Genomic DNA, 24067 nt, shown 5'->3' with positions numbered 1-24067 from the left:
CTCGCGGCCCGGCACCAAACGACTCACAGATCGATACCGGTCTGAGGCCCGGGGGTTGGGGACCACTGCTGTAAATACTACGGAAATGTGCTTCAATGCTTCCTTTATTACCTCCTTTAGGAGAGGAGACACTTGCCCATCCTTTATGGTAAGAAAGGAGATGATGCTGACCCACGATGCAAAAGTGTTGCATCATCAGACAGCTCATGAAATCATTCAATTTCATAAATTACTAATTGTGCCATGATTTGCTTTTAAACTAACTTTATTCAAGATTTTTGACAAAAAATGAGAGCTGAAAGCTGTTGTAGAGATGCAGCTCGAAATGATTGAACTGAAAACGGAAACAGTCATTCTTCTGAACTGTACCTTTAAAAATAACTTTCAACATAAACTATAAACGTTGATTTTATGCTATGAATTTACTGTCAAAAGTCTATTCACCACACCACTTACAAGGCCTCTATCTCCGAGGTGTGTCTGTATGATCAGATTTTAAATGATCATTTTTAATGCATTCTCTTTAATTATTAAGCGGTTAACACTGCTCTTAGTGGTTGTGGCTGCTAAGACAAAACGTGCTAAGGTCAAACGACGAAAGGCAAAGAAGGTTATTTTGTATTTTAATCTCAAATGACTTTTATTTTTAAACAAATTCACTGAGGCAGAGCAGAAGTGTTGCGTTCATTGCATAATAGTTCCACACAAACCTCCTCCAGGGAGTCAGCTGATTTTTGTTTGTATCTTTGTCACGCGCGAATCGTGAGCGTGAAAGACCTGCAGTGCGTGCGTGATTTCAGCACCAGCTCATACTGGTGGCTTTTCTCTGCTCGTGCTTCACAAATTCTGAGGATGTTCGTGAGTGTGCAAAAGTGACAGCGATGTTTCTGCAGCTGAAATATCCTGTGACGCACTGCACGACCTGTTGCCCTGGCAACTGCCCGCCTCGCATCAACATCTGCAGCATCAGTCGTCCACTGGCTTCTGTCAAGGTCACCAGCGAGAGGCATCATGGGAAGCCGAGGAGGACACCGGGACGGGGCAGGGAGGAAGAGGGGTTCACCATTATCATCCCCCACCACAATCGCTCACGCAACCTCCGTCCGCGCATGCGCCTTGTCTTTTCGTTAACTGAGCTGACCAACTAACCGAAATAAGGCTGTATCCATAATAGGACATAGACGCCGCCTCGCCTCACGGGATGCGGTGATGATGCGCAGGAGTCATGAGATCCTGCACGTCAAACTCTGAGGGGGCGCGGCCACATTCACGGCATCCCTGCGTCCTTATTTCTCATAGGCTGGCCTCAAACAAACTACAACTACGTGCGGTTACGTGCGGTTCCCCTCGCAGCTCCCGTATGCACAGCCTATATGAGAAAAGAAGGGAGGCACTGCCGCAAAAAGCGACCGCTGCAGCTCCTGTGTCCGGACTGACAGTCACGACAGGTGAGACCCTTTATTTGTCCGCTTTGTGCACGGGTTAAGGGTCTTTGGGGGCAAGCAGGGGGTGGGAATAATCTACTGCACCTCCACTTTGTCCGGCATTAGGCCACGCGAGTACAAAAAGGTTAACTTCATTATTTCAACTACTTTTTCTTTCCATTTAAACCTGCATTATAGCAGCATGGTACTGATAACTGGAGATCGGTTTCTGCTGGGAAATGAGGGGAGAGTAGTCGCGTCCTCCCTGATGGAGTCGGTTTGGTACCACGGACAGCGCCTAATGAGGTTTCCTCCTTTTCCTGCAGTTTTCAGCACCGACGGGCGGGTCCTGCGAAGCCTTTTAAACATCACCTGAAGCTCCCAGCTCCAGACTCCATCCTGCAGTTTGGAAATCCTAAAATTTGCCCGGTGATCGCCCAGACAGACTGAAAAGATGGAGAGTCAGGCAAGAGATTTTAATATTCTTTATTCTGTGTGACCCACATTCAGACAGAGAGAGAGGGAGCAGTTATAGGACGAAACAGGCCTACTGCTCCAGTTTGCATTTAATGAACTGGATGAAAACAGATGAATAGTCACTGCAACTAGAGGGTTTATTTTTAATAGTTACCCTTTTTTCTATATAGAGTGTAAGCGAAGCTGTGTGGGTGGTATAAGCCAGTATGTGCGCCATGAGAGCTCTCTGAGTCACGCAAAGCTCTGCAGATGGGTATCAAATGTGCACCAGAGGAATACCATGTATGTTTGTGCATTCTGGTATTATCTGTAATTTGTCTGATTTTGTGCAACTTAATGCATATTTCGTTCTACTTCATACTTTCAGTTTCATTACTGTATGTTTGTTTTAGGTTAATGAGAGAGAGATTAGACATGTAGGGTGAGAGGACAAGAAAATATGCTTCCAAAGGTTAACATAACTATAAATTGCTTCAAATTCAGATACTTTTACATATTTTCTGGTTGTCACAATCTAACAGGTTGTCAGAGATCCACGACCTTCATAGTAGATGTCAGTTTGAAGCTAAATGAATTTTGTTGAAACCTTTTGCAGGAGAAATGAAGCCTTAAGATTTGCTTTCTAGTTACAAAGCACGGCGCTACATTTGACACAAAAATAAGAAAGCAATTTCTATTTCCTCCCAAAAATCAATGCTATGGTGGAAAGTATGTGACATATGAAGAACATCAGGTAGTTTAGCTCGTGTTTCCATTGATTTGACTCAAAAAACTACTTTTTGTTCTAAATGTAATCTGAAATCTTCACATGAAAAAATGAGGAAAGATTAATGCAGTTACATGTTTACAGTTATAAACTGTGCAGATTACACGAGGAATATTAGAAATCTTTTTTATTAAGAAACTTCTGTCAGCAATTTAATAATAGTGCTGATTTAATAATGGCTAATATTGTTGTACTTTATTGTAATTTAACAAGGAAATGACTTAAAACAAAAGGAGGAATTGTTTCCTTAAAATATACAGTGAAAAAAAACAACTTTTGTTTCTGTAGGTGATAAAAAAAGACGTCAGATATTTGGTGGTGAATACTGTCACCAGCACAAGGTCCAATTTCACAGGATTTGTTTGTCATTAAATGTTTAGTGTCTCAGATATTTATGACTCACCTTAGACACTGAGGCAATTATAGCCTTGCTCAGATGGCCTCCTCCTGCCCCACCCTCCTCTGTTCATACAAATTATGAAGCTGCTTGTCAGTACACCACCTGACACCCGTGAGACACCCCCCCCCCCCCCCCCCCACAGAAGAGCCCGAGTCCTTCATAATGAACAGATCAATACATTAACCCTGCTTCCTGGTTACCTTCAACAATTCAGTCTTCAGAGACTATGAGCTGGTTGGCTGAGTGCAGATGTAGGTCGGATGCACTCATCGTATCTGTGTGTGTGTGTGTGTGTGTGTGTGCACGCATGCACACCTCCGTGCAGCGCTGCTGTGGATTAGTGATACTTTAGTGAATGAGACGCTGCCGCATGTTTGCTGCACAGGGGTTACTTTCAGCCTCTGTCAATAAACGTGTCACCTCCAGGCTGTTGCCATGGAGATGGAGGAAAGAGGAGGTGGGAGGAGGGGGAGCTGTGGGCGTTCTTGGATGGATGGACAGAAGGGTGGAATAAGGGGTGGAGGTTTGAATGCACACACGTTGTGTTAAAAGAAAAAAGATGCAGTATGAGCACAGAGGTCTAATGTGTGCGTCATGTGATCGTCTGATACACACAGTTGTTGTCCTAGAATGACATGTATGACACAGAAATATCTGTTTGTTAAATCTGTATCAGGGAGGATTTCTGCACACTAGAACAGTGTGATCTGATGCTGTTATCGTGAGACAGGTTGCCATAGTAACACAGCATCTGTTCAGCAAATGTGTTTGGTGCAACAGGCTACTACCAAGTTTGTCCTTCTCCTGTTTAGAGTGTTTTTAGGAGGTTGATTATTACATTTGTCTGCATGACAGCAGAGGTGTTTCCAGGGGTTTTTAAAGACGTGGGAGACCAAGAATAATGACTTGGAAGAGTATATTATCAGAACTATACAGTGTAGAAAACTGTAATTACCAGGCTTAGGCACAGACATGTGCACTAAATCAAATGGTATTAAATGAAATATGGAACTCTGCAGGAGTCCTATTATTAAGATAATTGTTTTATATTGATTGAGTCATTTGCAAAGTAGTAAAAGAAGATTTAGGTTGTTTACTTAAGTAAAAATCTAACTTCTACCTGAGTAGTCTAAGAGTGCTTTTCTAAGAGTGCTTTAGAAAATGTACTTGAAGTAATTAAGTAAAAGTACTCATCACAAATAATCACAGACAAAGTGGCATGTTAGTGGACCATAATTATTGATTATGTAATGATTACATCACTTAAATGTTGCAGATAGTCCAGTCCAGTGGGATTGGGACAACATTAAGGTCCAATCTGCTGGCACCACCCTCTCCTTTTCCTGGACACGCCCTTGCATGAAACAGGTTCTCTTAAAAGGAACATTAAGTCCTTCAAATGTTTGCAGTAAGGCGAATAAAATGTTCGAAATCCAGTTGGATATACCTTTATAATTCAAAATATAATCATAAAGTGTTTCATTCATAAAACCAAGAAGAGTTTCGGCAGTTAGAAGAAAGAATTTCTCCCCCAGACACAGTAGATGGACAGGTTACAATCCTCTGGATCACAGATGTCAAAGTGTAGCTGAAATGTAGCTGTACAGACATTTAACCTTCTCATTGATCGCTATTTGAGATATTTTGGGTGTTGTCAGGTGACTGACGAATTCTACTGAGTCACTGTGACTTGACAAAAAAAAGGATGACGGAGAGGAAGACAAAGGTGAACCGGAGGTCAAATGTAGAAAGAAATGAGTGTGTGTGTGATAGGATATGGGAGAGCAGCTAAGACTCTGAATTTCATTTTGTTCCTACGTCATGCTGGAGGCCTTTTTTCTGTGTCTCGGTTAATTAACTTTCAGCTGAACTGATGCTGATGATTTCAGACACGTGAGGAAGGCTGCTTTCACAAATTCTGACTCTTTTCTTACAGAAACTTATTACAGCCTTCAGTAACTATGTAGCAATTCTGTAAAACAGCTCCATCTTCTCACCTTACAGCAGTTACAGTGTTTAGGTTGACCCCTTGTAGTTGGTGCAAGCCACTGATTTCTTCTTCTCTTCTTCTTCTTCATCACTCAGTTGAGTCATATCACCTCTATGTTGATTTTGAGGTCATATGAGCCTAATAATAATAAATGAACACTTAGGTCCTTACTCCACAGGTTTAGCATGCAGCACCACTGTTTGCAGATATTTTCTAGTTTTCAAAATTTTAATTGCAGATTAAAGATAATCTTTTTTGGTGATTGTTTATATCATAACAGCCATTAAATACGGACAAATTCTCTGATGTCCATTAGCAGACACACCCAGAGAGATGTCGAGGCTTTTAGTCTGTGGTGTCTCAGAGGATTATTGATTATTTTTATATTTTACACAAATCCTTAAGGACGGGAGAAGCAAAATAGTCCTTATATCCAAAGAGTGCACTTTATGATTTATTTAATCTCAAGAAATAAAACGAGGGTACCAGCTGTTTTAAGTACATTCACATCAGGGTATAACTGGCCATGTTTTACTACTTTTGATGTTTCCTCCACATTTCACCTTTAAAATCTATTTCCTTTGCCTTGTTTGGTATCATTCTTTTCAGCACAACCTCACGTGTCTGAATTTACAGTTATGTTTTCATTTTGAGATACTGTATTAACACAATTGATCTAAAATCAGCCAAAAAACATCAAATCCCAGTAGAAAAAGTTATATTTTTTACTGTAACAACCACAAACATGTTTAATGAATCATATTGCATAACTTTAAATGCAAATATAAATTGTCAGTTTTAAAATCATATGCACAAGTTTTGCAAACAACAAAGTTATTTGCAGCCGTTTACCTTTAACCCTTTTTTAAAATAACCATTTCAAACTATTTACAGAACAATCAGCTGTTCTGCATTCAATAAGATGCCACACAAATTATTTGTGCCACTCCAAAAAAATAATTTCTGTCCACTATAAAGGAGAACATCACAGCCTGATACCTACAGGTCTGACAGCAGCAGGTGTATCACTGCTTTTTCTACCTGGAGACAGCAGTCGCCTCATTGTTCTGACACACAACACAAAACTATCCACAACACTACACACCAACTACACAAGATAACACATTAACTACACACTCCAAACACGCTAAACGTCACAAATATCTCACATCTTAAAACTCTCTCTCTCTCTCTTTTTCTGCAGTATTTCTTTCTCTCTCTCTCTAAACATCCGCCTCTTCCTAAACAACCAAATGTCATGTTGCCATATCATTTTTTGATTGGTCGACATGGTGCATTTTTCCACCAACACAAACGGGCTGATTTTTGTTTAGGTTTTTTTTTTTATTGTTTTTTGGGGGTTTTTGCTCATAAGCAGAGAGTGCTTGCTCGTGCTGTCCTTAGACGGTAAACGTGACGAAACTATTCAGGAAAAAACACCATATAAGATGCGGTAAGCTGAACACAGCTTCAACCGTCTGTTTGTTGAAAAATAGTAACGCGACCGCATTTTCTTGTTAGTAACAGTAACGGCGTTGTAACGATAGAGATTGTAATTAGGCTCGGCATGTAACAGTTTTTCTCTTATGTATTGATGGGAGTTTTCTCTTATGTTCTGTCTCTCTTAGTTCTTCTCTAACACTGCTTCTCTAACCTGTGGAGTTCCACAAGGTTCACTCCGAGGCCCATTACATTTTTCTGCTTCCTTCCCTTAGCTGTCATCATTAAATCTTTTTCTGAATTTTCTTTGTTCCAATTATATGCTGATGACTTTCAAATGTCCAACTGTCAACACCTGCAAAGGCTATTTATATAAGCTTACTACAATGTTTAATCCATATCAGTGATCAGTGTTGGGGAGTAACGGAATACATGTACCGCTGTTACGTATTTAAAATACAAAATATGAGTAACTGTATTCCGTTACAATTACCGTTTAAAAAGGTGGTATTTAGAATACAGTTACTTTGTTGAAATAAATGGATTACACGGCGGTACTTCCCTGTTTCATATTGTGGCGGGTCAGGACTGTTTGGGTTTTGTTTGACAGCTACGTTCTGTTGTTCCAGGTGGCAGCGTTACGGTTGCCATGGTTACGGGGTGACGCTCTTGCTCTGCGTGTTTCCTGGGTGAGAGAGCGCCTGTTGTTGTTGTGCTAAGCTAATAGGCAGAATGCAGAATGTAGCATCATAGGCAGTGTAGTCCGTGCTGCAGGGAGAATGGACTGTCATACACGTTATGTGTCTGTGAGCGAGGGAGGGAGAAAAAGGAAAAGTACGAGCTGTCATCGAGCAGAAACGGGAGCTGGAAGCATGTAAATATAATAATAACCACTGCAGCCAAGAAGAGAGCCTGACGAGCCCAGTTGTAAGTAAGCTATTAAGACTCGACTGTACACCGTGTTCGTGTTTTCCTCTGAAACAATAAGTTCCGTTGGAGCAGCCTTTCAACGCCTCTCTCTGTCTCTGCTAGCAAAGTTGACCCAGACAACAAAGTAAAGCTAGTTTTCGGCTACGAGCCGACACAGAACCCACCGTATTAGTCAGAGGTCCCTTTACTACGGTTCGGAGCCGCGGACCTTCAGTAACAGTAATAAATCACAGCAATAGTACATTCATGTAGTTGTAAACAGCATGATAATATATTAAGTAATCCAAAGTATTCAGAATACGTTACTCTCATTGAGTAACGTAACGGAATACGTTACAGAATACATTTTGGGGCATGTATTCTGTAATCTGTAATGGAATACATTTTAAAAGTAACCTTCCCATCATTGTCAGTGATTGACACTCTCACCTTGTCTTACACACCAACAAACCTGAGGCCATGGTCATAGCCCCTCCTGGTTTATATTCTAATATCAGTCAAACTCTTATATCCTATCGCTCAGTCACAGTGTCTGAAATCTTGTTGTTATATTTGATGCCTCTCTGGGTTTTGACTTGTATGTAAAATCAGTGTTTCATTCCTTTTTTTCCCATTTGAGGAACGTTTCTAAATTGCAACACGTGGTCTCTTTGGTGGAACTGGAGTTCCTGCATTTGTGCCTTTGTGATTAGATTATTGTAATAGCTTGTTTCTTGACTTACATCAATTATCTTTTCACATCTCCAGACAACACAAAATGCTGCTGCCAGATTATTAACATTCGAGCAAGTGAGCTCACATCACTCTCACTTTATATTCTTTACATTACACTCCCAGCAGACTCATATACAGATCACAGTTACTTATCATGGATCTCAAAGCACAGTTTTCATGATGGCACTGTTGTTTTAATCCCTCCTGTTAACAATCAAGGGTCAATGAAGGTCGACGTTATCAAAGAACTCTATACTTATGTTTGAGGAATTGATCCTAGTCATGAGATTCAGGTCAAACTGGGTCACAGCAGCAGAAATTGGGCCACTGTGTCTTTGTTTCTGCTGATGTTAGTAATTCAGCATGCAGCCGGTAATAATGAGACCCACTGCTGACGGGGCGGAACTGGCTGCTGTTTTTGAGGCCGTATATAGATGTCGATGGGCCTCAGGTGATACGCTGCCCTTGGTACAACAATATCACGGCGAGGTCACGTAATATTAGCGTACACTGCACTTCTCAGGATTATTTCTGTCTCAGGGGTGTTGGTTAAACACGACCAATCAGAGGGAGAGAGAAAAAGCTACAGGGATTTTACTTCCTGCACACTTTATTGTGCTGTTGATTTAGCATAATCCATAGCAAGCTTATTATATTAAATGTATTTCAATTATGATTTTAATGTCATTGCACTGTGCAGAATTCAATTTCAATTCAATTCAATTTTATTTATATAGCGCCAAATCACAACAAAAGTCGCCTCAAGGCGCTTTATAGATACAGAGAAAAACCCAACAATCATATGACCCCCTATGAGCAAGCACTTTGGCGACAGTGGGAAGGAAAAACTCCCTTTTAACAGGAAGAAACCTCCAGCAGAACCAGGCTCAGGGAGGGGCGGGGCCATCTGCTGCGACCGGTTGGGGTGAGAGAAGAAGAAGAAGAAGTTAGAAGAAGGCAATGAATCTTTCGTTTTTGATGTACTGCAGAATATTTTTATAAAATCCAGGCCAGGAAAAATCACCTTCATGTTTTTCTGTGTTTTATCTTCAGCTACTTTGACACAAAGGCATCTGCTGTGATGCTCACACCTTTGATAAGGTCTTGCGAGTGTCAGCTTCCTTTTTATAGATACAAAAATATGTAAATGTACTGATCTGAATTATAATATTTCTGACTGTCAAAATTTCCCAGATTCAAATCAAATTGAATCGAACTGAATCGAATCGTGGATTGAATCGATTCGGGACCTTGTGAATCGGAATCGAAACGATTCTAGAAATCAGTGACGATACCCAGCCCTATGAGCAGGTCACCACAGCAGAGGGATCAACATATTTGATTAGGTTTTACGCCGGATGCCCTTCTAGGCTTGGAACCAGAACCAGGAGTAGCAGACTAGCTTCAGACCTTCAGAGTCTAGGTTTTTGGAACACAACTAATCAAATTATTCAAAAGAAAGAATGCTATTTATCCTTGAGATAAGGGTAAGGTGGCAAAAGTAAATCTTAATTAAGCCATTATTTCAGTTTAGAAATAAAAGCAATAACAGAAGCATGATACCTAAAGAGCAAACCCACCCTGATAAAACTTGTCATCATATCTTATCAGTGTTACTGCAGCTTACGAACATCTGACCGCAATAACAACAGCGACGGCTCCTTTATCACACACCCTAATTTCATTAAATAGATGAATAGATTGTGTTATGAGGCCCGGTTCTGTTGCAGGACCAGATGACGGCTTCAGGATTGAATTTCGTCTGCGTTCAGTTGATTATCTTCAGGAAGGACAAACACAAGCAGGAAAACAGCTGATCACAGAGCCGTGGCTCAACCCAGAAGGCGCTCGAGTTTTTTGTGTATTATTGTTTCGAGTATATCTTTTCATGATTTTTCTATTTGCCTTTAACCTTAAGAACGTCCTCTGAAGAATAAATAGTGATTTGTGGTAGCAGCAGGTGTGTTTATTAGAGTACAAAGATGACGAGTAAGTGTGAGTGTTTCTACGTGCAGCCCGAGTGACTTCACCGTTTGCTTCCTGCTATCACTGCTCATGTGACGCTGCATCTCTGACCTGTCTGGCGTCAGCTTCTACATTTTATTGCATCTGTCTGCCTCCTGCAATAATTTAAAATCCCATTATGATATCAAATGTCATATTCAATATCTTTGTCATGCCTCTTCTTCTCCCTTCTCCTCTTCCTCCTTTCATTCCACTTCTTTCTCCCTCCAGGACAAGCAGGTCACAGGTTATCTCCTGTTCTCCCTCGCCACCGCCGTCATCGGCTCTCTGCAGTTTGGTTACAACACAGGAGTCATCAATGCTCCAGAGGAGGTTGGTGAATATTAGCAATTTAATGTGATGTAGGCTTCATACTATAGGAGATATAAGTTATTGTAAAGATTGCAAATACAAATATCTGATTTCTCAAGCATTACAGCCGAGGTGGGTTGAACATAAACCACAAGATAACGGAGGAACTGTGGTGCTCACATCACTGGATGGAGTGTTTGTTGAACCTTTTAGACAAAATATATAAAAATCTATCAAATCTTAATGTGCATATATGAGTTTTAATTTGTATCACGTTTGCTACATTAGACATATATTTGCAAGTTAGTCATTAAAAATGTGTCATGCAATTTGTATCATTTTTGAGGGTGAAAAATGTCACACTGAATATTAGAGGTGGGAATCAACATACATCCCACGATACGATATTATCACAATACTTAACGCACGATATGATATTATTGCAATTTTTTAAAATATTTTGCGATATTCAGATTCTGTACATAAAGGTAAACTTTATCAATATTCATTTTCTCTAATATCAAAGTCTCACACTCAGTCTTTCTCTCATTTCAGTTTTATTGTTGACAAACTGAACGGTTTGTATTACAGTCTAGTCCAACTTAACTGAATCAACCATCTGGTACAATTATAGCTATTCTGAACTATGCAGTTTATGAAAACTATGCAGCCCCTTCAGCAACTGAAGAATTTGAAAGTAAATTAAAACAAAATATAATTTTAGATTAAATAAAAAAGTTTTAAACTTAATTAAAATAAAACATGTCTTAAATTAAAATAAGTAAACTGTCATGTTTATTGCTGCCAAAACAAGTTAAACACATTTGGACAGTGAAGGAATGTCAGGATTCTTGCTCTGAAAAAGGATCAACATGCTCTGAAGTCAGAGCACAAAAACCTTTTTTGTAACAAAATATCAATTTCTGCTGTCCCTGTATCCATACATTATTAGCAAACAAAATATCACGACGCTACACAGTATCGATTTTTTCCCCCACCCCTACTGAATATGTGGAAGTCTTAAAAACTCCCAAAAACACATGTATCAAATATGATGCGCTTGGCTTTAAAGGGTTAATTTAGCTTGTTTTCAGAGAAGCAAATTTACATCAGAATTATATTAAGGCTTAAATTATAAAATGTTTGTGTTAATTTGGGGGCGATTTTTATTTTACTTAACTAAGAGATAAAAGTCAGTGCTTTATTAATGTGAAAGAATATATAACAAAAATAAGCTCTTTGAAAAAGTTGTTTTGGTTGAAACAGATCTCTCTATTTACCCACTTTTCTCACTTTCTAACTTTATCTTTGTTTTAAATATAGTTATTTTTCGTTTATTGAACACATAAAATACCAAATACTATAATGTTCTGTGTATTCTTCTGTCTGGCCAGTTCTGTGAATTGATCTGTTTTCTCATCGTGCATCCATCTCTGCCTACAGAAACTCAAATCTTTCTTCAACGTAACCTGGTATAAGCGATATAACGAGGACATGGACCCTGGTGTTTGCACCATTGTCTGGAGCGTTGCTGTTTCCATCTTCAGCGTGGGCGGCATGGTGGGCTCCTTTAGTGTTGGTGTCATAGCTAACCGGTTTGGCAGGTACGAAACCTTCTTCATCCTGTTGTGTAATATTATAGGTAACATGCAAGATTTATTTTCTTTCCTTTTAGTTACAGCCTCTCTATAAGAACTCATGTTTTTACTTTTAGAGCAGTTTTGTGGACATTAAGTCACAGCAGTGTTTTTCACTACAGTGGCTCTGTGCATTTCCTGCTTGGTACAGCTGAACCGTCACAGCCCATTACTGTTAATGGATCTCTGCTCTAACGTTCCCCAGAGTTGTTCCTTTATTTCTCCATTTCCTTCTAAATTGTTTATTTGTGGTGAGTCTGCTGCCAGTCACCATGTGAAGTTACTGGGACGTTAACACACAGCTAATGCTAGTGTTGGCCAGTGTTGGGGAGTAACGGAATACATGTACCGCCGTTACGTATTTAAAATACAAAATATGAGTAACTGTATTCCGTTACAGTTACCGTTTAAAAAGGTGGTATTTAGAATACAGTTACTTTGTTGAAATAAATGGATTACACGGCGGTACTTCCCTGTTTCATATTGTGGCGGGTCAGGACTGTTTGGGTTTTGTTTGACAGCTACGTTCTGTTGTTCCAGGCGCCAGCGTTACGGTTGCCATGGTTACAGGGTTACGCTGTCTCTCTGCGTGTTTCCTGGGTGAGAGAGCGCCTCTTGTTGTGCTAAGCTAACAGGCAGAATGCTACAGGTATAGCTCTAAAGAATGTAGCATCATGGGCAGTGTAGTCCGTGCTGCAGGGAGAATGGACTGCCATACACGTTATGTGTCTGTGAGCGAGGGAGGGAGGAAAAGGAAAAGTACGAGCTGTCATCGAGCAAAAACGGGAGCTGGAAGCATGTAAATATAATAATAACCACTGCAGCCAAGAAGAGAGCCTGAAGAGCCCAGTTGTAAGTAAGCTATTAAGACTCGACTGTACACCGTGTTCGTGTTTTCCTCCAAAAACAATAAGTTCTGTTGGAGCAGCCTTTCAACGCCTCTCTCTGTCTCTGCTAGCAAAGTTGACCCAGACAACAAAGTAAAGCTAGTTTTCGGCTACGAGCCGACACAGAACCCACCGTATTAGCCAGAGGTCCCTTTACTACGGTTCGGAGCCGCCGACCTTCAGTAACAGTAATAAATCACAGCAATAGTACATTCATGTAGTTGTAAACAGCATGATAATATATTAAGTAATCCAAAGTATTCAGAATACGTTACTCTCATTGAGTAACGTAACGGAATACGTTACAGAATACATTTTGGGGCATTTATTCTGTAATCTGTAATGGAATACATTTTAAAAGTAACCTTCCCAACACAGCAGTCACCATGTGAAGTTACTGGGAAGTTAACACACAGCTAATGCTAGTGTTGGCTAGCAAAATGAAAAGATGGTGTCCATATAACCTAAACTGTATTTAAACTGTTTTTTGTTTTTATTTAAAGCCTCTTTTTGTCTAAAGTTAAGCCTTTTAACATGGAAATCTATGGATACTTTTGGAACCAGCCTTGAGACGTCATTCCAGGAGTTTCAGTCTTTGGGAAATCTACGTTAGCTTTAATTTTCCTCCCTGGAGTTTGGTTGAAAATGTTAGTTTTCCTTTGTCAAACGTTTTAGCATCAAGTTGTGGAGTTTTTTTTGTACATTTTTTTGTTTTTAATCATTAACATTCATATTCTTTCCTCAACCTCCTCATCCTCAGGCGTCGCTCCATGATCCTGGTGAACTCTCTGGCAGTGATCGGCGGCCTCCTTATGGGCTTCTCCACCATCTGTTCCTCCTACGAGATGGTGATCGCTGGGCGTCTGGTCATCGGCCTTTTCTGTGGCCTTTTTACTGGCCTGACTCCCATGTATGTTGGCGAGGTGTCACCGACGCCGCTCCGCGGAGCTTTCGGCACTCTGCACCAGCTCGGCGTGGTTGTGGGCATCCTGATCGCTCAGGTCAGCAGCTCTACTAAAAACTTCACGCTAGAGATGTGTGACTAAATCTGCTTGACTGCTTTAGGAAATTAATGTAATTTGCTGGAGTAAGCTTTGCACGGATCTGATTGTTTAATGCTGCAGGGGTTTTATTTTACAACATTAAGTGCCTCGAGGTGACTGCTCTTGTAAATTAGTGCTATTTAATCAAATGTAATTGAATTGAAAGTTTATTAAGTCAAAGCTCAGAAGACATGTTTATTAGGTTCATTTCAGGCATCTGAGCTAAACCTAGTTTGTATCAAGAAGTCTTTGAGTTGAGTTCATTCATTTTTAATTAATATGGATAATTATCATCGCTGTGGCCGTTACTCAAGAAAAGAAATGCATTACACTTTTCCAGAACTTAATTACGAGTTAACAACAGAAACCTTAGGATACAGTCCCACACGCTAAGACAAATGAGGACAAACCATCTTTCTTTTAGTTTTTAAAAATGAAAAAAGCCGACGTGACAAAGCAAAGATCAAAAGCAGCCCAAAGTGATCACTACAGTGATTCTACTTCAGTTCAATTTTATTTATATTGCGCCAAATTTACAACAACAGTTACCTCAAGGTGCTTTATATTGTAAGGTAAAGAGCCTACAATAAATCAGCGGAAACCCCAACAATTAGATGGCCCACTATGAGGAAGCCCCTTGGTGACAGTGGGAAGGAAAAACTCCCTTTTAACAAGGAGAAACCTCCAGGAGAACCAGGGTCAGGAAGGGGTGGCCACCGGCCGTGACCAGTTGGGGTGGAGGAACTGTGAGGCCGTGAAATATGAAAGTTATGCATGAATTTAAAACAAGATATTCTTTAGTCTTGTCTTACTACATAGTAGTATCTACAAGAGGATATCAGCTAGGATACACAGTGAGCATTAAAACTGATTGAGCTTTATTGTTTTGATCCGTTTTACCCTTTTTCTGTGTCCCCTGATGTCTAGATCTTTGGTCTGGAAGCTCTGCTGGGTTCAGACAACCTGTGGCCTCTGCTGCTGGCCCTGACTGTGGCCCCCGCGGTCCTGCAATGCATCCTGCTGCCTTTCTGTCCCGAGAGCCCCCGCTTCCTGCTCATCAATCTCAAACAGGAAGAGGAGGCACGCAACGGTACACAATAATACGTCTATAAATATACTGCAATGACACACAACATTACTGCTTTTCCTGCTGCTGTGCATGGATGGACTCCAGCATCTTGGATTGCACCTGGTGGTGGTGTTTCTCTCTCTCCTCTGAAGCCTCAATGAGGTCACAGTAGCACCATCTTTTTTTTAGCTTCTGATTATAATGGCGCACCACCTCACAGTAGAAGCCCAGAGCAGAATGGAAGCTGCAGTAGAAGAAAAGAGACTGGAGTTAGCAAACTTATATTCAAAACCATCACAACACGCTGAGCTAGCAAGAGCTAGCTCATTAGCAGTGACTGACCTTTCAAAATAAGAGCAAAGAAACTGTCTACTTTACCTTAAAATATATGAAGCACAACACATACCAAGTATAGTCTGTGGATGTAAATGCTACTATTACTGTATCACTGCTACTAATGGGGATAATAGAGATTTCAATAAACTAAATTAAACTACCACCAATAGAAATGTAACTTCAGTCACTCACTGTTGTTAGCTTTATTGTCTCTATCCCCACGGCACCTATAACACTAATATGTATTCTATTAGCACCAGCATTACTGCTAAAGACCACCTTGAGATGGTCCCATTGACTAACACAGTGTCTTCATGTAATAATGTTGGAAGGACTCAGCAGTTACAGCACTGCAGCATTACAGACAGAAGCAGTGAGAAGGAGAGCGATTCGTTACAGATGCACAGAGGTGGGATCAGCGGAGTCAGGAGGAAGGTCGAGCCTGATCAGAGAGTCCTTGAACAGACAGAAGGTTTTGGCATCTGTTCAACATGTGGCCTGTTTGGTTTGACTCTGAGGCCCTGACCCACTTCTCCTTCATGCCTCCATAAGATAAACAAACACAGTTACTGTGCTCGTTTAGCGACTGCAGATTCTCTACAGAAAGCAAAATTTAGCAACGTGTCCTGATGTTATGAATAAAGGTTACGATAAACGAAGCTGCTATAACTCACAATCTTTTGTGAAGGAATAAATATGCAGATTGTCTTTTTTAAATAAACAAACTCTGACATTGTGTCGGAAAAGACTTTGAACTCAGCCTGTGTGAATCCTGCTGTGTAACGCCCGCTGGTGGTGGTGTCTACATCTTCTTGTTGTTGCTGTTTTGTGTTTTTGTCTTTTGCATCTGTAAAGGTGAACAAAACTCGTCTCTGTCCTGTCCGCAGTGCTTGTGCGTCTGCGTGGCTCTGAAGATGTGAGCAAAGATCTGCAGGAGATGAAGGAGGAGAGCGCCAAGATGGCCAAGGAGAAGAAAGTAACCATCGCTGAACTGTTCCGCACGGCAGCGTACCGACAGCCCCTCTTCGTCGCCGTCATGCTGCAGCTCTCCCAGCAGCTGTCAGGAATTAACGCTGTAAGTTTAATGGGTTTTATTGTCTGTTTTTGGTGCAGCTTTGCGGCGGTTAGTGCTGTCGGCTCACAGAAAGAAGCTTGTTCTCCCTATTCCTGTGTGGGATTACTTCGGATACTCTGACTTCCTTCCATAGACATCCATAGCATTAAGCCATTGGTGGGCAATTCCAGGCCTCCTGCAGGTTTTAGATCTCACCTTGGGTCAACGCACCTGAATCACATGATTAGTTCGTTACCAGGCCTCTGGAGAACTGCAGGAGCTAATTTAGCCATTTAAATCAGCTGTGTTGGTTCAAGGACACATCTAAAACCTGCAGGGACACCGGCCCTCGAGGCCTGGAGTTGCCCACTCCTGCATTAAGCTTGGTGAATTTGGCTGTGTTGTGAATATAAACAAGAGTGACTGCCTGCCTCTGTGCAACCTGCGACAGACTGACAACCTGTCCAGGGTGCACCCTGCCTCTTGCCCCATGAGAGCCAGGGTGCTGGGATGGGATGGGCTCCAGCCTCCCTGGTGGCCCTGACTTGGATGGATGGAAGCTTAATGTTTATTTTTAGCTCTTCCTGTGCCCTTCATTAAAAAAAAAAAAATCTATATAATAAAACTGATAAATATAATTAATAAAAATAACAGCAGTGCTAGAAGGTATCCCTCAAACCACTGGTCAGAGTCAGAGATGGAGGGCAGTTTAGCGCTCTGAGCATTTGTCTGGATCTTTTAGTTAATTTGAAAAAAATATTGGATAAAAAGCCTCTAAATGTTGTTATTTGACTAAAAAATGTCTTATAAGCAACGTCATGCTATAAAACTGGGTGTAGCTGTTATTCCTGGATGTTGGGTAGGTTGGGCTGTTATATTCTCACTGTTGGCAGCTCCCAGAAGGATCCTACAGCAAAATTGGTTTATAAAAGATGGAGGACAGCGGGAAAATAAAATATGCATTATTTATTTTGATACTGTTATAAAGGAGGTAATATTACATCCCTCATATTCTCACTTCCATCCTCTCTACCTCCCTCAGGTGTTTTATTACTCCACTGGGATCTTTTCCTCAGCCGGTGTGGAGAAGCCGATCTACGCCACCATCGGAGCCGGCGTCGTCAACACCATCTTCACCATTGTTTCTGTGAGCGACGCCGCCGTGTGTCTTTTTCATCTTGGTATGCGTTTGTGTGCGCCGGGAAGCACGTCACTCACAATGTCCCTGTCCTACAGTTGTTCCTAGTGGAGAAAGCAGGGCGCAGGACTCTGCACCTCCTGGGACTGGGCGGGATGGCGGTTAGCGCTCTGCTTATGACTGTGTCCCTCCTGCTGGTGAGTTCAGTGACTTGATTCTCTCCACAGCCAAAACAAAAGTAAATGCGACATCAGCTGTTTGCTTTTGTTGCTGTATGAATGGCCGATGCAGTATTTCCATCAGTTATTTCCCGTAGCATTTATATATTTAAAAGCAATTAATTGGTTAATTATTCTATTTATTATTATTACTTTTTTCTGTATTTTTATCTCTTGCCATTTTCAGTCAGTGGTTTGTATAAAGATGTGGAAACGTAGAAATTTTTTTAAAACAAAATAATAAATAATTAAGGAGCAAATAAATATACTTAGTTCCACTGAAAAGCAAATAATTCACCATTGCATGCTCTCACTTGTAGCATCCCTGGCTGAATGATGGTCTCTTATACTGATGCTTCACAGAGGTTTTATTGGAAAGGTTTTTATTGAAACATTCAGTGAAGACACCGTAAGAGCTAGGAGCAAATCAAAACCAGCAATATTAATACCATAACATCAAAGGAAACAAATTTCTCCTGCTCACATATAGCATATACATCAAATTTACATCACTCAATTCATTATATCACCTCACTAACTTACAACTACACATAAAGGTCAAGGTTAACAAAATAAACTCTATTAAATGACATTTTGATCGCATGTAACTTATTCCGTTAAACATTAACAAACCTTGTGCCACCGTCAGCCAGGTGCTAATTGGCAAAGGAAACATACATATTTTTCACTTTAAGGCACACTATTTACCATATCCTAAAAGAAACGTTACTAACAGCCCTTTAACGGTTTTGCGCCAGTTTCCTGTTTCAAAATAAAAGCATGGATTTCAAAATAAAACCGAAGTACCTTTCAAACAAACGTAAAAATATTTACCAAATTTAAAGGTAAAGTAAATAATTCAGCATTGCATGCTCTCACTAACTGTTAGATAAGCTAATCTTTGTGTTCCTGTCAGTCAGTAAGTGTGCAGTAGCTCATCCTGTTTCTGTCTGCAGGATAAAATCCCTGGTATGAGCTACGTGGCCATCTTGGCTGTCATGCTTTTTGTGGCTATGTTTGAGCTGGGCCCCGGTCCAATCCCATGGTTCATTGTGGCCGAGCTGTTCTCCCAGGGGCCCCGCCCGGCAGCCATGGCTTTGGCCGGCTGCTGTAATTGGACGGCTAACTTCCTGGTTGGAATGAGCTTCCCCACACTTCAGGTAAGGGAGAGGTGATCGTTTTTTTCTCGTGGTTTATTTTGCTGTAGATCATTCTGACTCTGCTCTCTCCTCTCCTCAGGGGTGGTTGGGCCCGTGGGTGTTCCTCATCTTCACCGGCTTACTGATCGTCTTTTTCATCTTCACATTCATCAAAGTGCCCGAGACCAAAGGCAAGACCTTCGACGAGATTGCTCGTGGCTTTAGCAGCGCCGCACCTTCTTCCTCGTCCGCCGAGGATCCTCCGGCCAGTGCCAGCACTGCTGTGACGCTTCCTGCCTCTCCTGTGAAGGAGAAGGTCCCACTGGTGGAGGCACCAGCACCAGCAGCAGCTCCATCTCCGGTGGCTGAGACCACACCTCTTGAAGCTAAACAGGAGAGCAAGTAGAGCAGGTGTAGATGAGGTTTTAATGGATAAGAGAGGTTATAAACGAAGGAAGAGCCACAGCAGTTTTAGACATACTCTAAATTGGAACTAAAGCTTATTTTATAGCAGGCTTAGATAACGAAAGCGTTACGAGTTCACGGGTTTGTACCTTTGAAAGGTCCTACTTTCTGCTCTCATCATCGCACTTTGGACTCTCTCACGCTTCCTTCTTTTAAATCCTCTCTTCCTTTGAAAAGAAACAGATACATTCCTAGGAATTCAACTGCACTCATTGACAGTGTGACTCTTTTTCAACACGGCAGTGAGTCTCAGGATGACACACTGTAAAACAAAATTGAAGCAGGCGCCGGGGTAACAGTCAAGGTGAAAGGATGACGCTTTTATGAAGGGGTGTAGGTGTCTCCTTAAACATAATGTTTGAGTTCAGGCCTGAGTGGTGTTAGAATAACAATGACCCACATTTTTTTAAACTGGCACACTTCTGTTTAAAATATTAGACATGTGTCGTAGTGGGCAGTGTAGTGCAGTGTGTATTTTAGCTGTAGTTCGTATATTATTGTAGATTTTGTTGCACTTATGTATATGGAAACGTTCTCAAATCGCAGGTCTGAAAGGATAATTGCAGTTTCTGCTTTCAGCATTTGATGAAGTGCTCACAGAGAAGCTTTGAAGAGCAAAGCCAAAGAAACGGTGAACACACAACCTGAAATCGGCTCGTCACGGCGGGGATTTAACAGCCGCACAGGTCACGCTAACTGTAGAAAGCTAATAAGATGGTCAAAGCTGTAATCTAGTATGCTTAGTTGGAGTTTGGCGCCACCTTCAGTAATAACTGACAATTGCAGAGGTTCTGCTTCATCTTTGATCTTAGAGTTGATGTAGTTGGTGATGAATCCCAAATTTACTCCAAAAAAAGTCCCGTTCACCAGAGAATTTAAACTTATAACTATATAATGTTTATATAGACACTGAATATATAGAAAGAATTATTATTTTTAGGACTGTGTAAACAAAAACCCTTTTAATTATTTTACACACATAGATTACGGTGGGGTAGCGTGCAATGTATATTATTTTGTTAAAGAGAAAATTATCATAGTATTTATAACCTTAGGAACTGATTTTTGTATAGAGTATATAGTTAGAAATCAAACAAAGAACTGTAGTGCTTTCCAGATTTGCCCCAAAGGGGGGACACAGAGTTTGCAATAAGCTCTGTGTCCATCACCTAAAATGTAGCTCAGAGATTTAGATGCATTCATGCACCTTGTTAACCAGAGAAGCGGCAACGCAAGCAATAGAGCCAAAATCAGCAACGTAGAAGTCATCGAGCACAATAGCGCTTTATGTCTAACCTACAGAATAATCGAAACTATATTTACCTGCAGATACTTCTATCTGTCAGAGCTGATGTTAGAATAGATAAAAGTGGCATCAAATGTGCATTTATTGTACAATCTTAATCCTAAACTCTCAGTGAGCTGAGAATGGGCGGAGACCATTAAAGGGGGAAGTGCTAATACTGTAAGGATAACGGGTGACACAGCTGTCTGTGATGGTTCATGGGCTTTTATTTTAAATTATACTTCTTTCCACAAATGGAAAATGACATAGTGGACATTTTTTTAGTGTTGTGTTTTCGTTCTGAAATGAAACTGTATGTGGGTTTGTTTTTATTTATATACAGAAATTGCAAAGGACTGACTGGGGCTTTAATTTTACAAAAAACTAAAAAACATCTGGAAGCAGCTGGTCTGGATGCAGGACCCAGTGATTGGAGGGCAAAACCTTTTTTTTTTCCAGCAGACTTTATTACATATCTGCTCCGAATGCTGGAGTTTTCTTTAAAGCGGGAACACTCAGAGAACCGAGGTTACGTAACCTCCAGCGCGTCTCAGCTCACTCTGAGAAAGTGCGTTAAATTATTTCATCCTTCAGGTCAAAATGAACTTCTTCTTTCCTCATTTCTGCTAATTTTTCCCCATACGTGCGTCAGATTTGTTAACGTGACGTGAAGAATGTCTTCAAATGCTTTAAAAATCCTTCGAATGGCCCAAACGCGCTAAAACGAACCTTTGTCGCGATGCTGTAAGAGTATAAAAATAGTTTATTCTTACAAAAGCTGTAAGGCTAAATGACTTAATAAGCAACAATCAGTCCTGTGTATTTCATACATTAATAGTGATTCCCAAATAATAAAATGAACATTAACAACCACGATTTGTAGAAATGAGACCACGTCTGTGTGGCGTGAGTCTGGCTTTACGTGCTTGGGTCCAGATCCTGCCAACGTTGTGACGCTTTGTCTGAAGAGTAGCACCATCAGCCATTACAGATGTATGTATTCCAAACAGCGTGCAGTGTGTGTGGTGCAGACATGTGTGACACAAAGTATATTTTATACATTCTGTCGTGACCGCGTGAATTCCTGTAGTTTCATGAAAAAAGCTATTTTCACTCACGCTGCACAACGAGGATATATTTATTGATTTATGTATTTATTTATGAATTTATTGTAATTATTGTACGCTGGAAGAATATTTGTGTGGACACGACTTCTTTCAGTGCTACCTGCCTCGTTTAAATGGTGGAAATATATAACTTTGCAGACCTGTTGAACTTGAGAGGAATATTTCTTGCAACGAGGGGATTGTTTGTGCAGTCATGACTTTGTTGTGCATTGCTGTATTTGTGGGTGATGTACTGTGCTTGCATTGAGGGAGGGGTGCAGTACGCTCCTCCTCGCCGGTGGTGTTCAGTGTTGTGTTTAGTCTCTCGACCCTGTTTAGTCCCACGCAGCTTCTTCGATGGCACTAACACTGAGTCTGATATTTAAAGTTCTTTCTATTACACAGCCTGCCCAGTTGGCCTTTTGTGATACAGGATACCTCCAAGATTTGAGTCCACTGCTCTCAGCATTGAGGTCACGGGGCTGGAGTTGAGAAACAAGTGGAGCAAAATGTTTCAAAGATTGGATTTTTGCAACCTTCAAGACAACATTGTAACCATATTCCAGTTAGTATTTGCAAGCATTAATCTGTTATTTTACAGTGTTCCTACTGTAATCTACAACAACAGTTTCCTGCTGTGAAAATATCACAGCACTGTGCAGTATCTAATATTCAAAATTACCTGTATTTTCACAGCTGTTTTGTATACTTAGAACCTCTGATTCTAACGGTGGTGGAAAAGTGAATATTGTTTGTTAAAGTTGGCAAAACTTCTTCAACAGGGCTTTAAAACCTGAATGATTTGGGGTAACTCAACCCTGATTGACTGCAGTGCATCCCAAATGTATTTGAAAGGATTTAAAACAGATATATGGACCCGGGCTCACACTGCTCCCAACAGCTACTTTATGCACACGTACGAACCCAAAACCCTCAAAACCTTCCACTTACTGTACAAAGATAGTATAATTGCTAATTTGTAAATATGTATTTTTTAATAGAGTACTATTTATATGTTGACTTTGGCCATTGTGTGTGTGTTTGGTTCCTTTTTTCGTTCGGGGTGCACATTGTCATTACTGTATCGCTCACTCTGCTATTTGGCTCTTAACATCCAGCAGATCACCGGAGGCTGTGTTGGATTGTAGTTCGTCTATTCTTCTGCTTCCTTTTTGGGTGTAAAGTAAGCGAAAGCTTCCTGAAATGTGGTGGATATTAACCCAGCTCTAATCATTTACAGATCGGCTGAGGCCTGGTGGATGTTAACTGGTTAACTAGTACCCTTGCACATTGTACACAGTCTGCCTGTGAGTAAGAGTCTAACCCTGACTAACGCTGCTGTCCACCGGCTGTACGTGCCTGGTCACATTACACTCAGAGGTGTTTAGCACTGCTCAGTTTGGTTAGGACTTTTAGCCATATTGTTACACTTGAAAATTCCAAAATAAACTATCAAAGCTTTTGTGTTTTAAACCAGCAGTTCTGGTAATATTCATGCAATGTCACAGATATGAATCTATCACCGAGGAACAGGTCTCAACAGTTCACTTTGGCTGCTGCGATCTTTGTTCTGTTTGTGTTTCCGCCGTCGGTTTGGTCCCAACGTGTGTTGTTGACGTGTAAATAGGTGTTTGAGTGTCATGTACTGTAATGCTGTTTGTGCCTCTCTCACTGTTATTAAACGTGTGTCTTTGTGAGAAAGCTTCCCGTTGCTTCCAGTACGTTAGAAAGAACTCGCTGGTTTACTCAGTAACAATAAACGAGGTTCATCTGAAACTTGAAGGCCGTGCTGTGGTTAATGTTACATCTGTACTGTGTGTGCAGTGCAGTGACTGGGTGTTATTTTAGACACGTTTTAAAAAGCCATCTTTATGCATCGTCTTTGAGTGGCAGCCAAAAACTAAGCCAAGTGATATTGATCATATGTTTTGATGGAAATAGACCAAGCTGGTGATTTAAGGTTTTATTTTATTTTACATTTTTCTGTGCAACAACAGTGATGCACCCCAGCCTTTTTTGTTTGTACTGTACAAACCAGTTATAATGTTGTTAAATAAAATATTCATCATGTAACTACACACAGTGTGACCATCTTTCTTATATATAAAATTTTGTTTATAATATCCTCTTAACACAGTGTATCATATTTGATACATACAGTTTTTATGAGTTTTTGAGCTTCACAATACATTGAGCAAAAAAAATACAAGGTGCAGCAAATATGATACAAATT

The 24067-nt window shown here is 40.7% G+C and overlaps 1 protein-coding gene across 1 annotated transcript; it reads left to right on the top strand.

Moving 5' to 3' along the window:
* Window positions 1-485: 485 nt before the first annotated feature.
* On the top strand, window positions 486-23910 carry slc2a3a (solute carrier family 2 member 3a). Its single transcript, XM_085148361.1, has 11 exons — window positions 486-1448; window positions 1751-1890; window positions 10377-10478; window positions 11901-12061; window positions 13742-13982; window positions 14952-15114; window positions 16317-16504; window positions 17526-17630; window positions 17720-17818; window positions 18796-18999; window positions 19079-23910. The coding sequence occupies exons 2-11, from the start codon at window positions 1879-1881 to the stop codon at window positions 19382-19384; spliced, it is 1581 nt and encodes a 526-aa protein (XP_085004487.1). The 5' UTR covers window positions 486-1448; window positions 1751-1878; the 3' UTR covers window positions 19385-23910.
* Window positions 23911-24067: the final 157 nt, after the last annotated feature.

This window comes from Neolamprologus multifasciatus, chromosome 22 (genome assembly GCF_963576455.1).
Source record: "Neolamprologus multifasciatus chromosome 22, fNeoMul1.2, whole genome shotgun sequence".
In the NCBI taxonomy this organism is placed as follows: domain Eukaryota; kingdom Metazoa; phylum Chordata; class Actinopteri; order Cichliformes; family Cichlidae; genus Neolamprologus; species Neolamprologus multifasciatus.
This window is presented reverse-complemented; position numbering and strand designations above follow the sequence as displayed.

Bases quoted from the DNA above. Each gene is read 5' to 3' on its own strand.
- slc2a3a (XM_085148361.1), top strand. The intron at 12,062-13,741 runs GTACGAAACCTT...CCTCATCCTCAG, and splicing joins ATAGCTAACCGGTTTGGCAG to GCGTCGCTCCATGATCCTGG. The intron at 15,115-16,316 runs GTACACAATAAT...TCCTGTCCGCAG, and splicing joins GGAAGAGGAGGCACGCAACG to TGCTTGTGCGTCTGCGTGGC.